Here is a 27,775-nt window from a genome sequence, read left to right as displayed (position 1 = left end):
CAAGACCTGGTAACTGAAGAGAAGGATATTAAATTAAACTTTGGTTCTGCACATTTGTTTAATATGCAAATTGAAAATCGCCTGGTCAAAAATGGCTCAAAGTTTAATTAGAGTGTTCCTGGAGGTCAAGGTAATGCCATCTAGACTCTGGTTAGACACCGTGTTTCTAAGATTTTCAGGGCTGAGTGCAATAACCTCAGTTTTGTCTGAGTTTAGAAGCAGAAAATTAGAAGTCATCCAGACATTTGTGTATTTAAGACGTGCATGTAATTTAACTAAGCATTGTATGTCATCTGGCAAATACGGGGAAACAAACTACTGGGAAAAAAAATTAAAGGCAAAGAAAAGCTGCAGGTTTTGTACAGCAGTGCTGTTGCACTGGTGGACTGCAGCGCTACTGGAGCCGGCTGGGCTGAAAATCAGTGAGCTCATTCTGGCTACGCTGACAGGAGGGCGGGGCTCCCAGCATCATCACCACCGGCCATCACTTCATTGTACGGGGCTGCTGCTGATGCAGAGACCATAGCAGGCGATTGTGTTTCTCTTATTTAGTAACGGAAGCATGCCATGGATGTGGTTTCTCACCCGTTAGGTCTTCACATTGGATGGGAATCTGTTGTGAGGTAAGGCGATGAAATCTGTCGGCAGTGTGGCTGCTGTAGTTGAGGTTTATCACCGTCTGAACTGGGAGTTACTGAGACTAGCGGGCCTGTTGGCTTGACTCACACTGATCATCCCAGAAGCGAAGCGAGAGATGTTAAGACTGTTTTTGTTTTTTGTTTAATCTCACCTCCGCTTTAAAAATAAATGTAACACTGGAGCGAGAAGAGGCCACCATCGCGTACTGTGGTATAAACCCCTAAAGCATGTCTTATTTAGCCCGGCAGCAGAGATTTAGCCTGCCTGTCGGAAGTGGCAGAGCTCGGCCTACACCAGCAAACCCTTTAAAGATGACGGGGATGGAGCCTGTGTCCGCTTCGGGGTTTTCCTCGCCATGCAGAGCCGGATGCTCACGCTGCATCGAGCATATTTCGAGCTTTTGGTAGCCGTGATTGTTGTGCAGTGAGGATCCCAGGTGGTGTTGCTTGTGCCTTTGGGTAAAGCCAGATAAGCATCCTTTTCTATAATTATCAGGCACGTGTAGTAATTCTGGATGTGGGTTTCCTTTTTTCATCCTTCTTCTTCTGCTTGACAGATCGTTACACGTTGCTGGCCGTGTCGTAAAAGGAAAGGATGCTGCAGTGATGCTGCAAGAGGATGCTAGTCCACAGTGGGTTGGCAGGGCCTCCAGATCGAGGCTCAGAGTCTGTAGCCTACAACTGCCTCAGGGTGTTACACTGGCCTGATTTAACAGACATCACCCCAGCTGGGAAGGTGTTTGTCACAGTATTGTTTTATGGCCAGGGCAGATGCAGGCTAATGACTGACCACAAGCTAATTGTTTATAGATTGCTTTATAAATGCAAGAGTCATCCAATAGAAAACACTGATAGCAAAATGTGGCAAAAGGAGATGACAAAAACAGGAAAAAATGAGATGAGACCTTTTTTTGCTTTGGTTGACCTGTGGGCTTATTACTAATAATAATGCTCTATAAATTTGTTAAATATGTTGCTGTTGTCAGAACCAGCTGAGCAGAGGTGAGATAGTTATATATATCCCTGTATCATTAAGTCTAGAATCCTATTTTCAGATCTTATCCATGCATCATCAAGGATTACTTTGGGTATAAAGAGGAATTTATTATCCCGAACAACTACAGAAGCTTGCAGCTTCAACATAACAGTCAATGCTAACACCATACTATAATTGCAAGCCATCACTACATATTACAGCTGTATTGTAGATGTTATAATGTTTGTGGACATTTAGCCAGGCATACAGGAAATATTACAAATTAAAATTTGCAATAACAATGATGCAAACCACCATTTCTGTTTTCTGTTTCAACAAATGTATTTTCCAATTTGTTAATCTTGCAAGATACACCTTATTTCCCACTCTTATTAATACAACTATTGTTTTAGAATTATATTTACTTTTTCGAACTTTAATTTGTTTAAATATGAATTATTAAATAAAAAAATGGAAAGAAAACCAAGTATTTTAAACATGGAGCAGATGTACACCATAGTCATTTAGATCCATTTCCTGCACTATTTCCAGCATTAGCAGAGCTCTGCTTATACACAGGGTTGGTATTTTGACCTCAGGCAAATGGATTAGAAAGCATCTTTTGGTCAGGACTGAAATGTAATCCAATAACAAGAAGAACAGTTCTTCTTCACTTTAGCCAAAGTGATGGCACTTTGAACCAGATTATGTCACAGCTCTAAACCAGACTGATTAAACTTAGTTTGCCCCTCGATGTTGGGGCAATACTGGCATTGGTCCAGCTAAGTTTTACTGAGAGGGTTGCATAACAGGGATTAACTAAATCAAAAATAGTCCTGAAATGCAAGATTGTGTTTGATGAAAAATGAACATGACAGAAAGATAAAGCTGAAAGTGCCAGTTGGTTGAGCTGTCACAAACACGTGGACATAACATTGCTAAAGAGATCAGTCTGTGTGTCTAGGTCTGGTATTAGGGAGGAGGTTGGATTTCTGCTTCACATCTGGAACACGAGCTCCCAACAGTGTTCCGTCTGTATTTACAAAATCATATTACATATATCATATCATATATCTGAGTCTTAAGTGATAACTGTTAGGTGGATTGTGACATTAATGAATCATATTGAATGACTGAACATGCAGTAGAGTATTTATTCCTGTGTGCTTTGACTTGGCAGAGAATTATGTATATGAGAAACACATCATCATACCTGCATGTAGACATGGTCAAGACAGTTGAATTATCAGATTCACAGTTCTCTGGACCAGAAGTTAGAGAGGAGAATGGACAGACAGAGCTAATAACGAAGGCAACAATACCTCAAACAAACACTTGTTGCAGCCAAGGTATGCAGAAGAGCATTTCTGAACATATAATACCTTGAACCTTGAAGCAGATGGGTTGTGGGTGCAGAAGACCACACCAGGTGCTGCTTCTGTCAGCTAAGAACAGCAAACTGAGGCTACAACCCATATGTGCTCATCTAAATTGGACAATAGAAGATTGGAAATAACGTTGCCTGGTCAGATCAGTCTCGATTCCTGCTGCAACTGTCGAATGTTTGAATTTGATGTAAACAAAATGAAAGCATGGATCCATTCATCCTCAACAGTTCAGGTTGCTGGTGGTGGTGTGATGCTAATGTGATATTTTCTGCATGAAATAGTGGTCCAATCTGGTACTACTAATGTGTACCTAAAAAGTGGCTGGCATGTATGTTTTCAGCTTTGCACTACGAGTGTTCATAGTAAAGCAGTGTAAAAATACACATTAATAGGTGGAAGACTTGGTGGTGGCACATATTAAACAAAAGACTTCCAACCATGTGACTGTTTGGACAGGGTTAGGGAAAAAATGCTTGGCTAGGCTTTGAGAAAATCACGATATGGGGAAAATTAACCTTTTCAGGATGTTATCCACAGAATTCTCGCATCTGTAAAAAGCTTATAGTCCTTTATTTGTTTACTACTGTGAGGATATGCACTACAAGTAGTGGTGACACCTGTTTTCTGAAAAAGACAAGGTGTTTTACATGCCCTTACCACAAGAGTAAGTTTACATATACAGGGATTATTTCAGTCATCTTCAAGGTTGAGCACTGTTTACCACATACTGTATAAATAAATGTTTGCAGAAATCAGTAGGGTCCCGTTTTGGAGCAAAAAAATGTATGTAATCTCTTTATGATACATAAAATCAATGGCAGTGAATTAGCTGCCATTGATTTAAATGAATTTGGCAAAACTGTAACACACACTGCTATATGCAGAATCAGCATGTAGTCCAGGTTAACATTAAATCACTAGCAATTGTTCAAACAAAGCAAAAATGCGTCCTTGTGACCATCAATCATTTCTGTGTTTTAACTCTATTTTCAGTCACACTGAAGCTGCGGCTTGTATTTCTAATGCTCCCTCTGATAGTCTGCTGGAAAATCCAGTGCTAACAACCAAATTTAATGTCTGAGGAGTCAAAAGTGGGTCATGGTGCCAGTGTGCTTCGTGTTATAGTATTTAATGCACACAAGCTCACATTGATACACCAACACCATGATACATGCACATACACTCTCATTCAGAGTGCAAAGAGGAAATGGGCCATCAGTTCTATTTCACTCTTAGTTATTTTTTTCATATTAAAAAAATCTGTCCATGCTAATCAGTTCCTGTGAGCGTGGATGGTTTTAGTTAAGACTTACCAATCGTATCTCCCAGTCATCACAGTACTATTACTACAAAACGTGTTCCACTTACATGGTTTTGTTTTTAGTGTGTGTTTGACCAGTCTGAATGCTGCCATCACACTTTAAAACTCCCAGGTCATTGTCCAGCTGTGCAGTTCCTTAGAGCTTTTTCACGTTTTAGCTCTCTGTGTATTCTAATGTATTTTGTAGTGTATTGACTGCATGGCTTAGTCGTGACACTCTAATGAACTCTGTTTGAAGCTTCTGACCCCTACTATCATTGAAAAGCTCACATAAGGTTGTTGTTCTGCTTGCTCAGCAACAAATTGCATGAACATTTAGATCCCCATATTGTTTCTCAGTATTGCATTAGAAATTGGACAGTTACAATATTATTTTTTTTAGGTGGTCTAAAATTTGCCTCAGAATGAATACCAGAAGTCTTTAAGATGTCACATTTACCATACAGCTTCAAAAGGCAGTAGCAGTCACTCAGTACAGCTGTGACTTTTTCTGTTTTATATGCATTTCTTAGTGAAGCTTCAATCTCACCTGGAACTTGTTTAGGACCGAATAGCCGACAAAAATAGCAACTAGCTTGAAACCATAGTTGAGCATTTAGACACTAGAGATGTAGATTTTTTCTCTTCCAGGAATTGATGAAAATTATACCAAAAAAAGGAAAGTGGATATTGGGCTAATAGTTATTAATGGCATTCTGGCACCTTCAGTTAAAGAGCAACTAAACCTGATAGGGGGATTTATGCATAATACAGTAAAAGGAGTTTTTCTTAGGTGAGGTAAATGCATATGGAACTTTTAAAAAAGCAAATATCACCAAACACAAAAACATGTTTTAATGTAGCTTGCCACAGCGTGTCTGCTATAGGTAGACGTACAGTCGGTTTATTTTTCAGGGAGTGGAAAAAAAATCTATTACATTACAACATCTGTGACATTTTCAGGGATGGAGAAAGATGTAAGAAAGTGAGGAAAGGCGTGAAAGATGAGAGATTGTTTTCAAAGGTAGAGACTGCAAGGACATTTGAAAAACTGGAATTTTAAAGCTTCTTGTAATGTCCTAATTCATTTTGTAGTGTTTGGATCTATACATAATGTTGCAAATTTCTTTTTTTTTTCATATTGTGAAAGTCATTCCAAACAAAGTGAAGTATAAGAACTTTGTGTTTTTCAGAGGTTGTCGTTTAGAGCAGGCTGAAGTCGCTAGCTTGAAAGACTGCGGTGAAGTTTCCAGTAATGCACCACTATATGTTGGATGCAGAGTGGCTGTGGTGTTCATGTCCAGTGTTAGGTTACATCTAGGATTGCAGACATCACTTTAAATTTAAGGTGATGACACTGATTAGATTCACTTGCCAAATCCTTTTTTTTGCACTAGCTTTATGCTGTCTAGGTGTTGGAAAGCAGCCACGATAGCTCATGTAACCTTGCTTATTTGGTTGAATTCAGTTGACTAAATCCACAAAGAGCAGAGAATCTGAAAGCAGCAGCAGGACTGGTCAGTCGATGACAGCCTGTACATAACAAATCTCACAATGAAAATTAGTGTGACTTATTTCTAGGTGGTTCTTTTCCCCATACACTGCTACACGCAATCTTTTCACATCTGCCAAATCTCACTTTACCCTCTGCTTGTCAGGTGTACAGTAGTACTGTGACACAAAATAATTGCTTTTGCTATCTGTCTGTGAGACAAAATATTTTGGTAAGTTTGATTTCTAATCGATATTAAACATATATTTTTTATTATATCAACAATATTTAGGACCCTGTTAAAAACTTCAAATAATCAACTGACACAAAAATAAATAAATGTCCATCTTTGTTCAAGTGCAATTAAACAATTGTTGAATTAGAATTGTGGACCATTTAATTGTTGGAGAAATTGCTGTTGAGTATTTTAAAGGGGTTTTTTATACTTGGTAGGCATCTCCATGTCTGTCATTTCCACATAACTCAAGTCGATTGCTTACCATGCAGTATTGACCTATAAAGATATCCTTGTATACGTTACAAACACTGGGAACATAGACAGCAGTCCAAGAAACATGTTTTAAATATCATCACTGCATTGAAGGTGAACGTGATTGGTCACAAATGCATAAAATAGTGGTCTTTGTGGATTAAAGAGGTATGTTCACCACATATATTTGATCTCATAGCATTAGCATCCTGGTTTGCTCACATGAGTTATACATTTTAGAGATAATGGTTAAATCTCTATAGTTAAAAATGTATTATTGAAGTGATGCTACTGTGATGGATGCTTGATCTTCTTGATCTGCTGAGTGTTCAATAGTTCTTAGAGGAATACTGTCAACAGAGTTTGAAAGATTTGGTTCCCTAAACCCTTCTTGGCATGAAAGATGCATTTTCATTAACTTGTGTTAGTCTGTGAGTCCATAAAGTGTTACTCAGTTATGTCATTTCTTATCCAAGAGGCTGCTGTAGCTGTCGGGTTTCTTACAGTTAGTTTTGACAGCTACCAGGAAGCTTGTATAAGGTACTGATACTCTAAGATTTTCTTTTATATAGTTTCTTAGTCTTGTGTGATGTTGATTGCTAATATTGTTGTAAAGATTTTGAGTGATTGTGTTGTGTGAAGTATGTTGAGTATAAACATTGCACTTTTTAAAATCATAGCAAGTTGTAATTTTTTTGCAGTATTAGGGTTGAAATCTGTCTCTTTACAAAAGAGTCTTGTGTTGTCTTAGCATCCTTTATTGTTTTATTTATTTCCTCATTTGAATCTATTTAAACTTTTTATGCAAATAAAACGTGAATTATTTGCTAAATGGCTTGTAACCAGTCAGCTTTGTCCAAATATAAGATAGAGGTTTAGAGTTTAGTGTTCTAGTGAGCTACAGTTTTTATGATGATGATCCTCAATCACAGCATTATAATTTGATCATAATATAATACTAAAATAAGTCTTAGAGATGCCTCTAAGCTTGCTCATACTAGCTTAAATTGTCCATTACCTGCCATTTAGCAGCTTCCAAAAAAATTTCTTACTTTATATGCAAGGCTTCCCGCTATAAAACCCCATGTTTAAATATTAAACTGGCTCTTATTGGAAAAGAGGACAGTGCTGAGTAAGAATATTACTTGGGTGTTCCTGAGGGAAATATAGATCACAAATGACAGCTCTGAAGGATTTTTCTGCTATTTGTTAACAAGCAAGGAAACATGAATCACAATCCTTCCCTAAAAATCTTGTTAAGAGTCACCAAAGACGCCTGATACTGAAAGTGATATATTGAAAACTAGAAGTAGAAGTCTGTAAGGTTAGAAAGTGGGTACTTGTGTTGCACTGAGCAGTGGGACCTATAATTCCTCTGTGTGGGTGAATAATGCTCATTTGGCTAGCCAACAGATCATTTCCCTGCTGGGGAATGTGACTGCAATCAGATTGAGTTAGGCTCATCGCAAATACATATCTAGCCTACTCCTCCAGAACAGTATCTGGCTTCTGTGGATGGTTTGTAGGTTAATACAGTATTAGTAGTCATGGTGAGGCGGTTGGCTTTGCGTGATGATGGTCTAGTCAGCTTAACCAAAATGACAAGAGATGACTTATCAATGAATTATCAGCATTACTATTATTGCCCCCCCCAGCATACCTGTGGTACATTTTAACTTATTTGTATATTAATTGTCTAAAGAATGGCTAATGTTTTACAGATTTAAAAAAATTTGAATTTTATTTTTAGAAATTAAATGAGCACCAGGTGTACAAATGTTTGAAATAGCAGAAATAAGTATGGGAATGGTTATTGCCAGATCGCCCCAAAAGGGGCAGGCTTGGGGTAAAACTTCCTTTAATGGAAGAGGATTGTGCTCGCTCAGTGCTGTGTGTTAAAATGTTAAACCCACTCTAAATACACATCCTGTCAGATGAAGACCTGTGGACTCTGATGAAATGATAACAGCCTGTTAGAGTTTTGATATATGGGTATTGCACTCATGCCACCATGGAGAGTGTTGTACATTGTATAACAACATGGTGAATATCAAAGAAACAGGAAGTGTTTCTGTAAATGTAGAGTACCTCAACTGCCTTAGTATTTTCCATATTATAAAAACTTGTGTACAATACACCAATTTAAATTTATATCAAATGTATATTTTCCGGTCAACATTTGCTTTTTCTGTGTTCAAAAACACACGCAATGGGTGAAGAAGCAACCTGGTTTCCCTTCGAAACAACATGAAAACTACATAAATCCTCCATAAAGTGTTTTTCACATCACTTGTGGCTCTGGAAAAATTGTTATAGAGACTTGTTAATATGGCCAAATATTTAATTATTTCATAATAGTCGATCTAATTAATTAAATATTAAAATATATATATATATATATATATATATATATACAATTGAATTGGCAGGAAAAATGTCTGTTGAAATATTTCATGTTTAAGGGTGTAAATCTGGTTACTCTTTCACATCATACTTAGAAATCTACTGCAGATGCAAACTCAAAGTTTCCTCTGCAAACATTTTCAAATTCATTCACAGATTACAGACAGTGGTGTTAAAATGCTAATGTACATTACATAACTGTCCTGAACTCTTATTGCAAATCATTTTTGAAGTTGCTACTTGTTGCTACTTCATTAGTGTTACTTTGGACAGCCTCCTGAAGTGATTCTTAATAACGTCAGCAGTACTTCTGAAAAGCCGCACTGTAAACTAACTGCAAAATAAGGAGCCCATGTGGACTAAACGTGACGATTACTTCATCTCTAATCTGCATCGTCAAATCTGTTAAGCAATGTTATGTCATTCCACTTCAGATTATGAGGGATGTAGTCCAGTTCCTTGTGAGTCATTGTGATGATGCACAGTCTTTTTCACTTTCATATGAACATTTTGTGTGTAGTGTATTAGAGGAAAACAGTCTGCATGTCTCTACAAATGTGATAAAACCGTGACCTTCTAACAGTGTTTCCAAAGAGTTTAGAACCAGTTTAATCTATAAATCTGTCGTTGAATCTGCATAGAACAGGCAAAGTCATGAATAGTTGGAAGTCATACGTATATGTATATATATATGCCATTTAAGAAGAATTACAGCAGCAAAGCCATTACATGAGCCTAATAACTGCTAACCTTCATCATCCAAATCATCAAGGGACTATCTATTTCTGTGTTCTTCATAAGGTATTTTTAGATATTAAAAATATCTAATAAAATAAAACAAATATCCAGCTAAATAGTTAAAAATTTCAGCAGTGTCACAAAATAGGCTCAGGCTGTGCACAAACAGCACAAAAGTCAGATTGTGGGGCAGGAAGGATTACCACTGACTCGGCATATCCAGACAACCATCTGTTCCAAAACCACTTCGGTTTGATAATCAGCCAATATGATCAGGACAATTTCACTTCCTACTTGCTTGTTCAGGTTTTATTTACACCGTGAAATTTCTCAAATGGAAATCTGTTGCCACAGAAATTGTCATTATTGGCTTCTTTTTGTCTGGATCTGTATGACCTTAGAGATTTACCATAACATAATGCATGTGTAGGTCATCATACTGAAAGGAAAAAATTATGATGATGTTTCTATTGTGTGTATTGTGTATACTGCTGTTTTGTTATGTTAATGAGTGAGTATAACTTCTTCCGTGACTATAACTAGGTAAGTAACAGTTGTAGTCAAACAAGAAATCGAATGCACATGAAAGAAGCTGACCCAGCAACAGTCACAACGAACTACAGTTCTAAAAGGTTTTATGTAGCTTTTTATGGACATGCGGAATTTACAGGCATAAAAAAATATTGAATATAACAGATTCAATAAGGCTGAGAGCAAAACACTTCTAGGAAGTGGCATCAAACTGCTTTATGCCACAAAGTGAGGAAAAAAAACAGGGACCAACTCTGGCTTTCCTTTCACAGGTCCCAGTTAAAGGACAAGGTTTCTCACATGGTTTTGAAGGCAGAAAGGCAGGAGCTCCTGAGATAAATCTGCATAAGTGCAGAGGAAACTGCTCACAGGAGGTTTCAAACATATAAATCAGAAAGTAACCGATGTTGCCGTTCAAGTTAATATTGTCATAATTATGAGCTTTTCCATTTAGGTAAGCCAAGTGCAAAATTCCATAAACATGGGGCTAATATTAGCCTAATCCCTAACCTTAAATGGGTTGCTGGCAGATCTGAATATTAACAAATTAGAACTAAATTCTTCAAAAAACGCCTCATCTCCATTTTTTATGCCATGCTAGCAGTGTGGCTTTGAAGGATTACCATGTTAATTCCACAACTTCTCAACTGCATGTGGCCAAACTGCAAGAAAGCTGGGTCTCCCCAAGGGGAGTCCTAATGAGTTTAGTAGGTCCATGACTGTTTGGGTAACTGTTACTCAGAAAGTAGAGGTTGACCACTAATTACTACGCTGGTAGTTTTAAAACTGTATCAGTGGTGTCTGCATGTTGAACAGATGACATATAGATACAGATAGATAGATACGGTAAAAAGTCCCAAGTGGTCAATCAGACTTGAAAAGCCCAACAAAATTGTAGTGTATTTATATTTTTACCATTTATACTGACGTTTAATAATTGTTGTTTTTTCTACCAAACAATAAGTGTTTATCACTGTTAAGATAATAAACTAAGGTGGTGCATGTTTTCATTTTGAGCCTGTTAACTGGCGTTAGGATTTAACCCAAATATGCACTGTTCCCAAGTTTGTTACTGTATTTTTCAGTTGAATATTTCAGATTAAATTAGATAAGATTAGACTTCATTCATCATTTTTATATAATTACCTAAAAATGAAATAGCCTTCGTTAGCCAGCAAGTTGGTGGTGGAAATGGGTTTGAGGAGCTTAGCGTTAGGGCTAGGTTTTAGCTAGGTTATAGCCTAGCATTAACACCTCCCTTTCTCTCCTCCATGTGCTCTTGCGGTGTTAACAATGCATGGTTGTCCTAATCCTGGTGAGACCAGTGTTTTTTATCTGGGCTTATACAGTGTAGCAAGCTTGCTAAAGCACTGTATTTCACCTAATCAGTGATTCCCACAGTGATTTCATACCTTTTGGTTTGCTTGTCTGAAGTCTGACGGGGCAAAACATCAGTTTTGTTGCTATGTTTCCAGGATTTTATGATTTCAAAGTACAAGAATCTTATTCATACTCTGTTTAAAGTAAATCTGGACTTGCTTTGTCTAACTCTGTCACTCTTTTGTCTCTGCTCCTACCCCAAGCCCTTGTGTCTAATAGGAGAATGAGGAAGAGGAGGAACTGGAAACCTTGGGAGCACCTCGGAAAGCTTATATGAAGTCTCAATGAAAGCATTAGAACAGCCTCTCTAGTTCTTGAATCAATGGCTAAGAAAGGGCGTACAAAGGGCGAGAAGCCCGAAGCCCTTATTTCTGCCTTACAGGCAGCTAATGAAGATCTCAGGTCCAAGTTGACTGACATTCAGATAGAGCTGCACCAAGAAAAATGCAAGGTACTGTACTACATCTCATATACGTATATTTATCTGGACTATTATCTCTTGGACCACTTTCTGTGTAAATACAGTATTTTTAAAACCTTAAAGTTTAAATGATAAAATGTTCAGAACCATCAAGGACAGCTTGAGAAATTTTTATAGTAGCCATTTATGAAAAATAACCAAACCCTTCCTTTTGTGCTCCTCTCAAGGTGAGCAAACTGGAGCGAGACAAGGTGCAAGAGGTGAAGCGGGTGCGAGAGCAGGAGCAGCACCGCCATACTGCCATGCTAACAGAGCAGCGGGCAAAGTGGCATGAGGAAAAGCAAAAGGAGCTCCAGGCTCTCAGGGAAAACCTGACACGGCAGCATGAGCAAGAACTGGCCCGCCATGCTAAAATCAAAGAGCAGGAAAACCAGAGGCTGAAAGCAGCACTGAATGCCATGCGTGATGGCAGCGGAGAGAAGGTGAGTTTAAAGATGTCCGTTAAACAGATTTTAAGATTTTCATTCCACCCTACACTTACTTGTGTTTCAGAAAAATGTAAAAAGAATAAATAAATAAAACCCTTATCAACCTAGTCAACCTTTTTCTTTCTGCCTTCACTTTTTCAGGTACGCACAGCACTGACTCTTGAAGCCAAGGAGGACGCACGTCGTTTCTTTGACCAGGAGAGAGTTAAACTCCTGCAGGAGATAGGAGAGCTGAAGGCTGCTAAAAAGCAGACTGACGAGGCTCTCAGCAACATGATCCAGGCTGACAAGATGAAGGCTGGGGACCTGCGGGTGGAGCACCAGCAGCACCAGGAGCAGATCTCTAAGATCAAATGGGACTGTGAGAGAGACATCCGCAGACTGGTATGAACAGTCACTGCAAATAACCACTGTAAAACTAGTAACAGGTTTCAGATATATCTTCAACATATGAATAATGAGCATGTCACAATTTCTGCGTCCGTGAGTCTGTGACTTACAGGTGTCAATAAAAGCCTGCTAATTTTTTGTCACTATGCAGAGTCATGTACATTGACCTTAGAGTCCTGACTGATATATTTGTCCTGCTGATATATTGGCCTCACCAATATGTCAGACGACATATCAGCCGATATTTGCTATTTGCCATTATGTTGGTATCTGCATTTATACTCTTCGATACATGAAAATTAAAGTAAAATCAATAAATGTGTTGGCAACACAAAACCAGCTGATCTGAGCAGAGTCATAAAAACCATAAACGAGTAACCCATGACTTATTGTGTTATTACTGTACAAGAAGATTTTAAAATTGCATTGTCATGTTATCTTAGGACTCATAAATAACTACACATAAAAAATGTTAGGGAAATCTATTTATGTTTTGGGTGTTTGAAAGAAAAAAAACTGATTTTTAAATCACCAAAAATCAGTGTTGGTATACTCTTTAAAATCTTTTATTGTTTGAGCTTTAGTAGACACAACTCTATAATGCATTCAACCCCTCAGGAGGCTTCGAGAAGTCTTCAAAGAATTTTAACAGGAATCGTTACTTGACTAGTTTTTCCAGCTAGTCTGTGTCTACAACAGAGTATACAGTAGTCTGCACTTTAGTGCGAGTGAAATAGAGAAGAGCGGGGTAGATTTTTATCTATTTAAATGAGCTACATTTGTGTTTAATGCAACCTATGTAAGAACAAAAGAGCAGCAGGGAAAACATTTTCATTTGTAACCTGCATAACGTAGAAACCTGGTGCTGAGAGAGTTTAGTTATGGACAAATCTAATGCTGTAAATTTCCCTCCAAATCGCTATCAAGGCAGTCTTTGTAATTTATCTGTCAGTCGAAATGCCTAAAACTAGTTTTTATTTAGCCAATAAAAAAACAACAACAACATGGTATTAAAATATCTGCATAAAATCCTCTCACACCTTTAAAACAAGCTTTAAAAATACTGATTAAGCCCTGAAAATAACAAAATAACAAAATAATTGCAAAATAATTTGTGCAATAAATTCTTTTAGTGATAGATTGCATGACAATGCCAAATGTAGCAAAAATAATACAAATTAAAAGTCATATATTCAAATTTATATTATATTTATTTAATTTTAAAATTTCATCAGAAGGCTCAATAAACACTGCACTTTCAAAAAATGTCAATTTTCTCGTAATTACTTCACGGTACAAGCATAAAAACATTTATGGGTCTGTTGTTCCTCTCTACTTGTATAAGTGGGTCTGGTTTCTCTACAGTTGTTTGTTAGTTTTTTAGAAATACATTAAAAGAAAATACAAGCAAAAATCATAGTAATCTTTCTGTTCTAACATTTAAAACCCTAATTCTGATCATAATGTCATAAACGGTAATGGGAACAATTAGGATAGCATCGGAAATAAAACGCCTTCCTTTCAGCCATTACTTAATGATGTTTCCATTTCCTTCTCATACACCACAGGTGGACGAAATCAAAGGTAAGGACCGCACCATTTTCGCTCTGGAAAAAGAGCTGGAATCGACATCGGGTTACTTACAGAAGCTGCAGCTTCAGAAGGATGCCCTGGATGAACAGTTATTCCTTGTTAAGGAGGCTGAGTGTGGCCTGGGAAGCCCGAAAAGAGAAATTCCAGGCAGAGCTGGAGATGGTGCAGAGCACTGTGGCAGCCCAGTAAGTAGAGAAACCATCGAGAAGCAGCTCAGGGAATTAAAACAAATAATATTAAACTGCTAATTTAAAAGAAACTGTCTTACTTCTTGAATTCACTTCATTACTTTTGCTGAAGCACTTGAGTGCACTTGGTTTAGATTGTTTTAAAAGTCTAGTAGTCAAAATGGAAACCATGTCATGTACACACTTATGCATTTCTGTAAGTGCCAGACTATAAAAGACTATAAGAGAGGGGCGGTCCACACATGAATCAACTCCAAGTTATAATTTAATTTTAATCAGTGCAAAACAAAACCACTACAAGACAGGATGGACTGTGCTGTTTTGCAGTCCATTACATCACGTATTCCTCACACTTGTGACTTGATTGATCAAATGATAAAGGATTGCATTTTGTTTGTTTCAGGACATGAGGAGAAACCAGAGGCGTATGGCTGAACTCAACTCGACTATACGCAAGCTGGAGGACCGCAACTCGCTGCTGGGGGATGAGAGGAATGAACTGGTACGATGAAATTCAGGAAACTAAATTCATTTTTAATGTTTCTGCTTTTCCTTGAAAGTTCCCAGCTTCCTTAATAACCATTTAAATTAAATTTATGATTTTTTTTTTCCCCCACCAGCTGAAACGTGTTCGAGAGTCAGAGAAGCAGTGTAAGCCCCTGCTGGACAAGAACAAGCTGCTGAGTAAGAGGAATGACGATTTGACCCAGACGATCCAGAAGCTGGAGGAGAAGCTCAAGAGCCTGATGAAAGAAAACCTTGAGATGGTCTGTACAAAGTATCAGTAGCCTCATTCTGTATATACACACGCTGACTTACAGTTGGATAGTGTGATCTCAGTGGACATTTCTCTGTGTTTTTTGTGAATCTGCAGAAGGAGAGGATAAACTCTCATCCTCCACTGAAGAAGCTAAAGTCTCTCAATGACCTGGACCAAGCCCATGATGACCAGGAAATAGCCTTTCTCAAGCTTCAAGTCTTGGAGCAGCAAAGCATGATTGATGAACTGACAAGAGTATGTTTCTTATAGTGTTTCAGTAATTTATCAAGTAAGCCATGTTAGGCTTCTTGCTGTGATGCTCTAACATTTTGACGCAGGCCTGATACAACACTGAATCTTTCTGCTTAGGTCAGATAGATTCATATGAAAAGAAAGTATTCTCAGAGGTTAATGAACTATTACGACATTATGGTCAAGATGACCCACACTAAGGACCTGTTCCAAACAGGACATAGTTTGCTGAAAATTGGTGTAATGCTTGTTAATCTTGTGAAAATGTATTACCATATCCTTACTAGAAAACTAGAAAATCAAGCACAGTATAGAGCTTATCCCAGTTTATATGTTTGGGTTTGATAAATATGACCCATAGCAGGAATTTCAGATGAGTTTTTTGTCTACAATCATTGATTTTGATGGTGTTTTAATCACACATATTCTAAAACCACATATTTGTTGTTCACATCTGTAGTACACTACTTTGCAAAAGTCTTGAGCCACCCATCATTTTGTCTTCAGGAATAGTTCTCCAAGCTTTTTGAAGGACATCCCAAATCTCTTATGGATTTGGCTGCCTTTTGTTGCTTTACCTGTCAAGATGATGCCACACTGCTGGAGTAATGTTGAGGTCCGGACTCTGGGGAGGCCAACATTTCTATCTAAATATGCTTTTACTGCACTGGTAGTGTGTTTGGGATCATCATCATGCTGAAAATAAAATTAAGCTCTTGCCAGTCTGAGCCTTTCCAGGTGGTATTGCGTGGTAAATAAAAATATCGATGATACTTTTCAAGTTATATAATTCCATCAATTCATAATCAAAATTGATGGAATTTCTCTTTCCCTTCCTTAAGAAGGAAACAGCTGCTATTCCACTGAGACCGTCTCTGATGAGGCTTGATGGATCAACTGAAGGACTAGCTGGATCTCAGATCCTGTGTCAGGTCTTTGATGGATCTGTTTCTGTTTCACATATTGTTGCAGAAACCTTTTTAGGCCTGCCACTTCTTCTTTTGTCCTTCACTTGTTCAGCTGCCTAATTTCTTTCAAGGATACACGGTCGGTACACCATGCCCAGATATGTTAGGTTTTTGCTCATAGCTCTTTGAGAATCACCTCGTTGGTGTAAAAATATTATCAAACTGTGTTATTGTCATCATTTTTTATTATATTCAACTAAAGAAATGCATCACTGGTTTGTCCATTGAGTTAGGTGCCTTTTCTATGCTTGGATGATTCTTAGGTCAGTGTTAAGTGTTTAAACAAACAAACGAAAAGTTTATCTGAAAATAATTAGTACTGGACTGAAAATAAGTTAAAAACCAATGTGTAAACATTCAGAAACATTCACAGATATTCAGAAAGCCTGGAGAACTGTTGCTCAAGACCACTTTTTGTTTCCTTGGATACAAATATAAAGAAATGAGGGGTGGCTCATGACTTTTGCACACCTATAGCACTTTTGGTATAGGGTAGCTCTTGTAATTTTGCTGCTTCTATAAATTTGATGATGTAGCCGAAAGAAAGAAAATCAAAAAAAGTAACTGTGTCTTTAGTCGTAGTGTTAAAGTGTGTTGTTCATCTGTCTGATTTTCCAGGACCGAGAAAAACTCCTAAGAAAGAAAAGGCATAAAAGAAGTTCAAGGCCGATAAAGGTAGGATAAATTAAATTTGTTAATGGCTGCTTAAATTAAAGCCTGTGTAGAAAGTGTGTGTTAAAAAAAAAGTATGGAAGTCAGCTCTGTTTGAGCAGATTGTTTCAATAAGAGTGTAAACTGTAGTTAAACAAATGAGTGAGTGGAAGGAAACACTGGACCTGTTAATAATGCAGGAAACAAGACTAAAAATTGACAGTATTTACACAAAACATGGGGCTTTTTGTTAAATGTGAAGCACCAAAAGGAAAAAAAAAGTGTATTGATTGCTGTATTGATCGTGAAAGATTTTGGGGTCTGGAAATATTTTAGTATTTATTTTCTGCAGAGGCATATCGTGGTTGATACTTTCTTTGGGTATGATGAAGAGTCTATGGACTCAGAGACATCCTCAGTGGCTTCATTTCGAATGGACAGAACTCCTGCTACTCCTGATGAAGACCTGGATGATGTATGAGTTTATATTTATCATATCCAAAAGATAGTCTAGCATTGATCTTATTTATATTCACATCAGGGGCTTCAATTGTGTTTTTTAAACTTCTGCTATCAACATCGAATTAGTTCAGTCATACCAGCTGGGTAATGTTAGCTCGTCAGATGTATCAGTATAATGATGCTGTCTCTTAGAATCATAACCTTTGATCTTTTTCCTGTGTGTATCAATCAAGAGTCTAGCCAACGAGGAATCAGAGCTACGTTTCCGTCAGCTCACCAGGGAATACCAGGCCTTACAGCGAGCTTACGCCCTGCTGCAGGAACAGAAAGGAGGCCTACTGGATGCTGAAATCGAAGCTAAGGTACATGTATAAAGATTAATTAATTAGTTACTGCTCAGTTAGTCTGGAAACCTCTGATCTAGTCTGAAACTGTAAAGTTACAATGCCCCAAAAATTCTTATGTCCCCCCAAGGATTATTTAAGTTGGAGATGCAACAATTGAGAACACGGTTCATTCAAGGTTACGTCTGCCCATTGGCTGCCTTAGTAGTGAGAAATTCAGTTATCGAGAATTTGATTACCACTAGTCTGAAGTATTCATCTAAACACACAATTTAAAAAATCATTTTTTGACATTTATTCTATTGTATGAGGCTGTGAAAGAGTCATTTTGTTCGTGGCCACATCATGTGGATGTGAGATGTACTTTTTAATTAGTTCAGCTGCCGTCATTGATTGGGTAATGTCCCATGCTTGACCAGGACACAAAACATTCTTTTAGACCTTTAAGTCATTCTCTTTTGATGTCTGCATATAGCGACATTATGTACGTTGTATGTTGGGTTGAAATTTTAGGTGTGGCTTTAAACAGATCCCATTATAGAGGCTAACTCCAGTCAGGAGTGAATGCCAGACAAAAATTAAAATCTTACAAGATTTGAAAAACATCTGTTTTGCTCCTGGTTCAGGCTCACGAACAGCTCCAAGCAGAGGTTCTCAGGTATAAAGCCAAGATAGAGGACTTGGAGAAGGAACTAACCCTGAAGGGACAGGTAGGATGCATAAACACACGTGCGAATGAAGGTGTTTGCATGTGTGTATGAGGGGATTGAAAAAAATAACCATATTTGTTTAATAAATATATGAAATGATGTGTACCTTTCCACCAATCAGGACTCCAAATGGGTTGAAGAAAAGCAGCTGTTCCTAAGAAGGAATCAGGAGTTGTTAGAAAAGGTTGGACTCACATTTTTTTGGGATAATCAGTTTACAATAAAAAAGTGGAAATAAAAACAGACACATTCATTTTGATACTTTGTGGCGCCCAGGTGGAGAAGTTGGACTCAGACTGTAATCGGCTGCAGCAGGAGCTTCAAGACTCCAAAGACCAAAATGAACTGTTAGAGTTTAGGATACTGGAGCTAGAGGTACGTCACAAAGAGTTTTCTACCAAGTAATATAAGGGTTGTCTGTGAATGTTTGTGCCTAATAATCAGGTGAGCCTAAATAACTTGTGTGTTTTTTACTGAGTTAGAAACGTTTTGCTTTCCCAAGAGCTGAGAAAAAGTGATTTTAGTGTAATTAACACAAACAACACTTTGATGATTAAAGCAGCCACATTGGTTTTACATTTGATAGATTATATTAAAGTGAGTTAAACCACAGTGAAATATTTCACGGCAAATCAGGAGAGACTGTAGCCACTTTACAGGGGAAAAGAAATGTTGTCTGAAATTATCTAATTTTTTCTGAAGGCTGGGGATTATATAGTTTTGTAAAAGTACAAGGTAAACTTTGAGTTGGACACAGTGAGGTTTTAAAAGAACAACACAACCTAATCCCTGCTTTAACTCGAGGACTGTGGAGAAGAGCAGAATCGTTGTTTAACAGGGTGCATGCCTCATGTCTTGGAATGGCTCCAAGAGTCTCTGATTTCCAAGCTCGATAACCAGCTGACAGCGGTTTCTGTGTTCTGGCTTCGCTTCGGTGCAGTGACTGACAGCACCTTACGAAGGCTTTAACTGCCACCTAGTGAACACAGAGGAAAAGTTCTTGCTCGGACGTGCTGTGCACATTCACCTGATTTCACCTCTGGCAACATCAAAGTGATTCAGCCTCGGTTTCAACTAAAAACCTCCAGCGCTGCTGTCAGGTTTGGCATGTCATTAGTCAGATGACAGCGTTTGCAATGAACTTGTGAACCAAGTTAGAAACTTTGTAGTTGAACAAAGACAGTGCCGCTTACTAAACCTCAAGCATGCAAAGAGAATCACTGATAGGGACTGATATAATCCATCATTAGAACTTAAGACTGTCACTTGTCCTGTTTTTTTTTTCTCCTGATTTAAATATTAATTTTAGGCTCCTATGATAGATATTATGTTATAATGCTGTTATAATTCATAGGAGGCTTGCAGAAGACTTTTTGCATAATAAAAAAGTTTTTTTTGCTGTTTTAGGAGCGTGAGAGGAGGTCTCCTCCATTCAACCATTTGAGGATGCATCCTTTCTCTGAGGGAGTCAGTGCACTGCAGATCTACTGTATGAAGGAAGGAGTTAAGGTGCGCAGTGAGAAGGACTCTGATGCTTTATCATAATTTATTGTTAAGTAGCTAAAAACAGTAAAGATTAAATATTAAAGGAAATTATATGTATTTACCCCCTAATCAGTTTTATTATGTTCTTTCCACAGGATGTATGCATACCAGATCTCATCAAACTGCTGGATATCCTCGGAGACAACGGGGTAAATTCATACAGAACTTAACATTTCATTTTCCGTCGCTAAAACATTTACATTATTAAGGTTTGATTGTCTTTTTTGTGCAGAACTTAAGGAACGAGGAGCAAGTGGCTATTATTCAGGCTAGCACTGTTTTGTCACTTGCGGAAAAGGTAAGGCTGGAAGCTACATTGTGTTTAAATTAACATCAGATTGTTCTGTGGTTTAATAAATCATGTTTTGTTGCTTGTTATTTTCCAGTGGATTCAACAGATTGAAGGGACAGAGGCAGCACTGCACCAGAAGATGATGGACCTGGAGATAGAGATGGTGGGACACAACAAGGGGCAGACTTTGTTTCATGATTATGATTAGTGATATGACTGATTCTTCTCCTTAACCTTCTGCCTTTAAGCCATTTAATTAACATTCTTTAGATAAAGTCACACCACACCCGAAGAGGCTCCATAACCAGTATTTGAAGCACAGTGTGCCTGCTGCACATCAAGTTCTAGACTTGCACCATTGCACCACACTTTAACAGGGAGGCGTTAAATGTTACTTAGTGGCATTGGGCTCAAAAAAAAAAAAAGAATAAATAGGAAAGGAAAAAAGAGAAATAATGACGATGGTTTATTGAATATTCCACATTGTACCCAGATCCTTCCTGTAAGTTATGACTAGTAAACCAAACAAACAAAAAATATGCCATTGATGTTTGGTTTTCTTCACAGATCCATATCCTATAGTTTCAAACAGTTAAACCACATGTTAGGATGTGGTTTAAATTCATGTTATCACTTCTTTCTCTGCTAAACACTGGTCCTAATATGCTCCATGTGTACAGGAGATGTTTTGCAAACAGAAAGGATATCTGGAAGAGGAGCTGGACTACAGAAAACAGGCCCTGGATCAGGCATACATGGTGGGTGTGTTTTTTGTCTCATGTACATCTGGGGCTGAGAAAACAGTGCCTCGTTTTATTTGGGGTCTAAATTTCAGTTCCCAAGGTGACACATAATTCTTATGATTAGAATCGCGACAGTATTGTTAGGTGTGTAGCCGTTTGAAGATAAGTGAATAAGTTCTTACAAACTTAACTAACAACACTTTTCTACATTGCTTCTCTTCACAGCAAATCCAGGAGTTGGAAGCAACCTTATACAACGCCCTGCAGCAAGACAAGGTCTTTTATTTGCCATCATGTATTTATGCATTGCCGTACAGCCATAAATTTTTACCCCCAAAAAAGGCAAAAGAAAACAAAAACAGTTGTAGCTTTGTTGAGTCTCACCCATCTTTTGAAATGTCACCACAGTCATCTGATACAGTGGGTGAGGTTTATCTAATTAAGATAAGAAATGCCAAATTCCTCCCAACTAATTTGGATCATCAAAGCTGTTGGCACAGCTAGTTCTTGGTAAACAAATGACTGGTGTGAGATTATTAACAGAGATAAAGAAACAAAAAAGGCTTCTACAAGCCCTCAAGGAGTCTTATGATTCACTAAAGCTGATAAAGAGCAGTAACATTGGAGGTGTAAGGAGTCTTTCAAATCACAATCCAGTATTTGTGCTTCACACCTGTCTTCTTTTCACCAGGTGATAAAGTACGGCGAGCCTCTGGATGAGCTTCAGAGGGACGAGCTGCGGACGGCGGTGGAGAAGCTGAGGAGGCAGATGCTGAGGAAGAGTCGAGAATACGACTGCCAGATCCTCCAGGAGAGGATGGAACTTCTGCACCAGGCCCATCAGGTCTGTTGCTGTCTGTAAATGTGGCTGCTTGATGATACAGTAGAGCTTTGTGTGGAAGTAGGTCACATGCTTTATACTGGTATTGTTATTATTTTTTTCCCCTCTCTAAATGATTGCAGAGAATTCGTGACCTTGAAGATAAGACAGAAATCCAGAGGAGGCAGATTAAAGACCTGGAGGAAAAGGTAGGATGTGTTTGATGGCCTAATGTGAAAACAATTGGATGCAGAAATGATCTAGTTTCTCATGATCAGCAGCTTGGCTATACACTCATAAAGGAACACTAATTGAATTTTGATAGTTTAGTAGAAAAGATAAAGAGGGAATCTGCCTCAAATCTGAAAGCATGTGATATTCATAAATATGATTTCATAATTCACAATGAGCCACGCCCGCTGCACAGTGAACCTCTGTTCCTGTCCCTGCTGTGACTAACATGTCTCAAGTGTTCCTCTAATTCTCTTCTTCTCTTCCTTTGTCCCTCCTTCATCTTTCTTCCTTCCTATAGTTTCTGTTTCTGTTCTTGTTCTTTTCTCTTGCCTTTATCCTTTGGCCTTGAAGTCTTTGGCGTGTCCTGTAGCAGAGGTGAGTCCTGTTGGGCTTTCGGTAGAAAATTCAAATCACTGCCATCCCTCTTTTTGACCTTGGTTAAAAATTTTACTGAGGAAAGCCATAAACCTCAAACAGTTTTACAAATTGACCACTGGGTGGCTCTGTGTCTTTCAGAATCAAGAAAAGATTTGACCCGGGTCTGCACACTCTCCCACCGTTCCTTCATCTGTCATTTCTTTTTCTTTATACTCTCGTCATCTTTCCACCTATGTAGTTTTGTTACAGTTTTGTGATATTTTTTCCATGTTTTCTGTGTTTCGCTCCATGTTTACATTCCATTTTTACCGTCTTGGTAGCAGATACCATGAGCACCTTTCCATCCATCATATATTTCTTCATTGTCAACTCTTTGGTTATAACCATTGTTTATACCTGCATTGCAGAAACCCTTTGGGGTTTGTGAATTGTTCTAGATGATTGTTTTTCACCCAGCAATTCATGTTTTTTATAGACTAAAACTAAAGTTACCACTAAATTAATTTATTATGGCTGATATAAAAACAATATATGGAGAAAAAATTCATGTTCCCATCTAGCTGAAGATAACAAGTCCAGTGTTCACTAACCTTTTCGCTCTGGTTTGTTCTCTGCTGCTCAGCTGTTTGTGCATGGAAGGTTAGAAATTTTACAGTTGGTTTACAAGAGGTGTAAAAGAAAAGAAAAGCACTTTGACTGGAAAGAATACTGGGAAGAACACTCAACGGCCGCTTTATTAGGCACACCTCTTCAATCACTCATTAACACAAGTGACTTATCTTCCAATCACATGGCAGTAACTTATTGCATTTAGGTTTGTAGACATGTTCAAGACGACCCACTGACGATCAAATCAAGCATCAGGTTGCTGAAAAAAGGTGATTTAAGTGACTTCGAATGACTTTGAACTGAGTGTATAACATGCCAAACGTGAAGCGGATGGACTACAGCAGCAGAAGACCACACCAGGTGCCACTATTGTCAGCTAAGAACAGGAAACTGAGGCTACATCTTGCACGTTCTCAGCAAACTTAGACAGTAGAAGAATACCTGATCTGATGAGACTCGATTTCTGCTGCAACATTTGGAGGTTCGGGTCAAAATTTGGTGTAAACAACTTGAAACCATACCATGCTACCTTATATCAACAGTACAGGCTGCTGCTGATGGTGTAATGATGTGGGGGATATTTTCTTGACACTCTTTCTGCCTTATAGTACGAACTGAGGATTGCTTCAACGCAAGTGTCTCCCTAAATATTGCTGCTTACCATATCCATCGTTTTATGACCACAGTGCAGCACTAGAAACGCATACCTAATAAAGTGGCCAGTGAGTTTAGTCGTAGAGTGTAAAGCAAAAACAATTAGTAGTAAAATTCTAATATTCTCATGAGAGACAGCTGAGTACAGAGATTATAATCTTTAGGACATAGGGGCTACTCTACTGCTACTGACTGAGCATACCGATATCTAAATATGATAAAAATGTGCCACATGCTGCACGTTTTGTGTGTTCTAATCTAATCTTTCATGACTTCTGTCTCTCTCTTTCTCTCAGGTGGTATGTCAGCTTGGGGATCTTGTTTGTGACTGCAGTGTTATTTATTTTCTGGACAAGTGTGAAACGGTGTGTGTAGCAGTGGCTGCTCGTGTCATAACATCAGTGACTGCTGTCGGTATAGCTGGATGTATTGTGTGCTGGTCGGATCACACTTCAGATTTATTATTATTATTGTTATTATTATTATTAATATTGTTTTTTAACCGGGTGAGGTTGGTTCTCATCCTGCTGCCCAGGATGATATTTTTAGAGCCGTGTTGGACATTAAATATCTCTCCAAGCAGCTGAGAATACTGTAACAGACTGCAAGGAATGGCAGGCAATTGGGAAAACAGATATAGTGCATTCAGACACGTACACACACACACACACATATAAATAGTTTTCAGACACACATGCATTTACAGATATATGCAGATGCAAACACATGCTTTGACAATTTAAAAACCAAAGCCTGGGATATGTTCTCTCTGCCATGCAGGGTAATAATACATCACTGACCAACATTTAGCCCCAGTGGGAATATAAACAGACAGAGAGCTCATAAACAACGAGGAAAACAAACCACCAGACCACAGGCCGCTCTTCTTTTTCCCCCTCTGTTTTTTTGGCGTTCAAACCTGAAAAGAAGTTCTTCTTGAATGCAACCACCCGGTGAACTGAAGCGAGCCAACTCAGGGCCTTACGCACGCAGAGGCCATTTAAACAGTGCTGGTCTCAGGTCAGATTATAACAAGGAACTTTCGGGACCTGGTTTCATCAACCAACTGCCCTGACATTGCTGTTCAGAGAATGGTGCTTACACACTGCTTGCACTCTCCAGAGGTCACGTCTGCAAAAGGACACAGCTACACTGCAGAAGCTGGTGTGTACAGACACTAATGGGAGATACGGGACACTCAGGTTGACATGTCTTCACTGGACACACATAACAGACTTGAGTGAAGGAAGGTGAAAATAGATTTTGGGAGAAATGCCACACTTGGATCCAGCTCCACTCAGCCTGGATCTGTACAGGAGAACATAAGGATTGTCAAACTGCATCTTCATTTTTTCTCAAAAGCCAGCAGACTGTAAAAGCTTTACCCCCTGGTTGTCTGTTTTTCCTCCTTTCTGGGTTTTTTTTTACAGCTCCTACCACTGACAGCCCAAGAGGAAACATCCCCATTCTGTATTGTAATATATACATTGTTAATATGTACATGTGTCTGAATAATTTCATGTAGTCTCCCCTTTTTTCTGTGAATAGTGGAAACTTTTGTTTATTCTCTGATGCAGCTTGAACAGTTGATGTACTTGGCAGTTTAGAAATGACTTGACAAGGGTGTAAATTGCTCTGTTTTATTGTGGTGATGGCTGCAAAGATGAACATTGTTTCCTTGAAAATTATAAATGAAAAAAATAATTTTAATATGAATGTGGAATAATATAAATATTTGCCACCCCTTTCCTTTCCCCCCCATCCTTTATCACATACCGTGTATTGGATTTGTTGTCCTACTGTCTATATTGTGTTGCTCCGGTTGGCCAGCAGGGGGTGCTGCTGTCACCTGTGCGACTTTCCCAATTCGCCCTTTAAAGAAACATGACCTTTTACCAAACTTGTAAATATTTCAAACTGGTTTCCGATGAGCTCTGGTCACAAAACAACATGTAACAGTTATGTTGTCTCTATTTTTTGGGCAAAATTTCATTCCATACTCTGAATTTTGTAAGGATGAAAGGAAAAAATGATAAATCAGTCCTTCCTGTATCCCAAGAAAACTGCAGGTCTCCTCTTTTTCTACTAACCAAAACATCTTTGATACTAATGCCCCTGTTTTGCTAAACTCTGCTGGCCACTTAGGTGTCCACTTCCCCCAAAAGGAAACAGGAGAAAGTGAATGCAACACGACACCTGCTTCACTTCTCTCCTGCCAAGCTGACTCTGCCCAGTCCCTAAAATATTTACTACTAATACTCTGCCTGCTCCCCTTTTTACCCGAGCTACTGTATCTGCCATCGAATCACCTATTGTAAGGCCGAGGGTATCTTCTCATTGGATCTCATTACACAGTAACTACAGCCCAGCACATTCACTTTAACTTATCGAGGGGGGTGACTGAAAATATTGTGCAAACTCAACAGCAGTTGCCTTAAATGCACTTTCCCCCCTTTTTCTGCCCGTATTTCCATGTTTAATCTATTTTTTTCTTTTCCAGGTCATTTATGTATCTCACAAATATACATTACGAGAATGTAATGCGTGACATTACATGTAATGTGTATTCATTTTTATTTTTATTTTACAGAGATTTTCTTTTCTCCTTCTTCTGTCTGTCTTCCAAGGAGAATATATAATCCCTCCTAATTTCATTTAGATTATTTGATAAACAAAAAAAAAGTAATGCTGTAAAAAAAAAAATCTAATAAAAAAATATGGCCTATGACCTTGAAGACTAATTTGTCTTCTTTCTGCACCTTAATTACAAACACTGATTGGGATGTTGTCTTGAAAGTGTACATTACAAGAGGAATGACTGCTAAAATATTCTTTATTTATGCACTGTATTCCTGCTTTAAATTTGTTAAAAAAAAATATAAAATGCAAAACAGTTGCTTTTTTTACACTCCTTTTTTAATGACATGTAATCTGCCATTTTCACGCTCAATTAGTTGTTGCTTTATTATGTATTTCAAATATTTTTAAGTGTTTAGCAAAAGCTGTTTCTTTTTTCCATACTATTTCCAAAGTCAGGAATTTCTATATCTCCCCGTATCATCGTGTCAAACATCTTTTTCTCACACTGGTTTTGTTTGTAACAAGATTTCCTTCCCCTTCATAAAAAGAGAGCGCAGGCTTTGAGCTGTAATTGGTGGGTGGCTTTCTCACATCTTTGTTCTCCGAGCACGTACAGCTCAAAAACGGACAGAAATCCTTGACAGAATATCATGTTTAGTGGAGCTTCTCTAAGTTGTTTAATATTAAAGGGTAAAAAGTCTGGTTGAGCATTGCTGAGTCATTTTCTTACTTTAAAGAAGATGACACTGAAGGCTTCAGCTTTCCAGTTTCCTCATTAGTTTACTAAATAGTAGGCTTTTCATACTCTAAGCTTATTCTAAGCTGTATGGTACAAAGAGAAGACTCAGTCCGGGTTAGGAGTCTGCCTTTTTTTTAAAAATTGGAGTCATGGCTGTTCTTGACAATCCTGATGAGAACAGAGGTTGAGCCAGGCTTTGTTCTGCCAAAGTACATCTGTCATGAAAGCACTTTTATCTGTCCTCCTTTCACCACTTACACAGAGGTCACTTTTATATTTAGTGTATCATCTGACTGAACAACTGTCTCCTATAACTGAATAAAAGAGGGGAAAACACTTCTAAATAAGTTAAATGAAACTCCCCTTTGTGCTTGTATGCCTCTGCTAATCACTCAAATTGCAGTTGAAATCAGTATCTGTTCAGGTTCATGTGATTTATGTGGTTAATCATATGAACCTGTAATAGGTGTCCCCAGATGTTAGTGTTACTAACTATGAATCCTACCAGTTGTATGGTCACAATCTGTGGCTACTTAAAAAAAAAAATGATATCATAGTCAAATAGTGACAAAGTATAAACTATCATCACTGCATCAGTTCATGTGACCAAACTTAAAA

The 27,775-nt window shown here is 38.1% G+C and overlaps 1 protein-coding gene across 2 annotated transcripts; it reads left to right on the top strand.

The window, feature by feature from the left end:
- The first annotated feature begins 449 nt into the window (after positions 1-449).
- jakmip2 (janus kinase and microtubule interacting protein 2) lies at positions 450-26,567 on the top strand. 2 transcript variants are annotated; one of them, XM_003446929.5, is made up of 24 exons: positions 451-623; positions 11,540-11,787; positions 11,985-12,239; positions 12,387-12,629; positions 14,204-14,413; positions 14,820-14,918; positions 15,037-15,183; positions 15,291-15,431; positions 17,015-17,071; positions 17,400-17,522; positions 17,743-17,871; positions 18,480-18,563; positions 18,685-18,747; positions 18,840-18,938; positions 19,971-20,072; positions 20,204-20,257; positions 20,341-20,406; positions 20,495-20,563; positions 21,081-21,158; positions 21,369-21,419; positions 21,835-21,987; positions 22,107-22,172; positions 22,496-22,572; positions 24,135-24,270. In XM_003446929.5, the coding sequence occupies exons 2-23, from the start codon at positions 11,659-11,661 to the stop codon at positions 22,544-22,546; spliced, it is 2,469 nt and encodes an 822-aa protein (XP_003446977.1). In that variant the 5' UTR covers positions 451-623; positions 11,540-11,658; the 3' UTR covers positions 22,547-22,572; positions 24,135-24,270. The 2 variants fall into 2 exon arrangements, with proteins under 2 accessions (XP_005452597.1, XP_003446977.1); XM_005452540.4 differs by lacking the exon at positions 22,496-22,572 and having other exon boundaries at positions 450-623; positions 24,135-26,567.
- Positions 26,568-27,775: the final 1,208 nt, after the last annotated feature.

Source organism: Oreochromis niloticus, linkage group LG10 (assembly GCF_001858045.2).
Source record: "Oreochromis niloticus isolate F11D_XX linkage group LG10, O_niloticus_UMD_NMBU, whole genome shotgun sequence".
Taxonomy (NCBI): domain Eukaryota; kingdom Metazoa; phylum Chordata; class Actinopteri; order Cichliformes; family Cichlidae; genus Oreochromis; species Oreochromis niloticus.
Note: the sequence above shows the minus strand (reverse complement) of the source record. Positions and strands in the feature narration are given on the sequence as shown.

What these genes read in the sequence shown, in the direction of transcription:
- jakmip2 (XM_005452540.4), top strand. Translation starts at nt 11,659, where the DNA reads ATGGCTAAGAAAGGGCGTACAAAGGGCGAGAAGCCCGAAGCCCTTATT. An exon ending in GAAGTTCAAGGCCGATAAAG is followed by an intron (nt 17,072 to 17,399) that starts GTAGGATAAATT and finishes TATTTTCTGCAG; the next exon opens with AGGCATATCGTGGTTGATAC. An exon ending in AACTAACCCTGAAGGGACAG is followed by an intron (nt 18,564 to 18,684) that starts GTAGGATGCATA and finishes TCCACCAATCAG; the next exon opens with GACTCCAAATGGGTTGAAGA.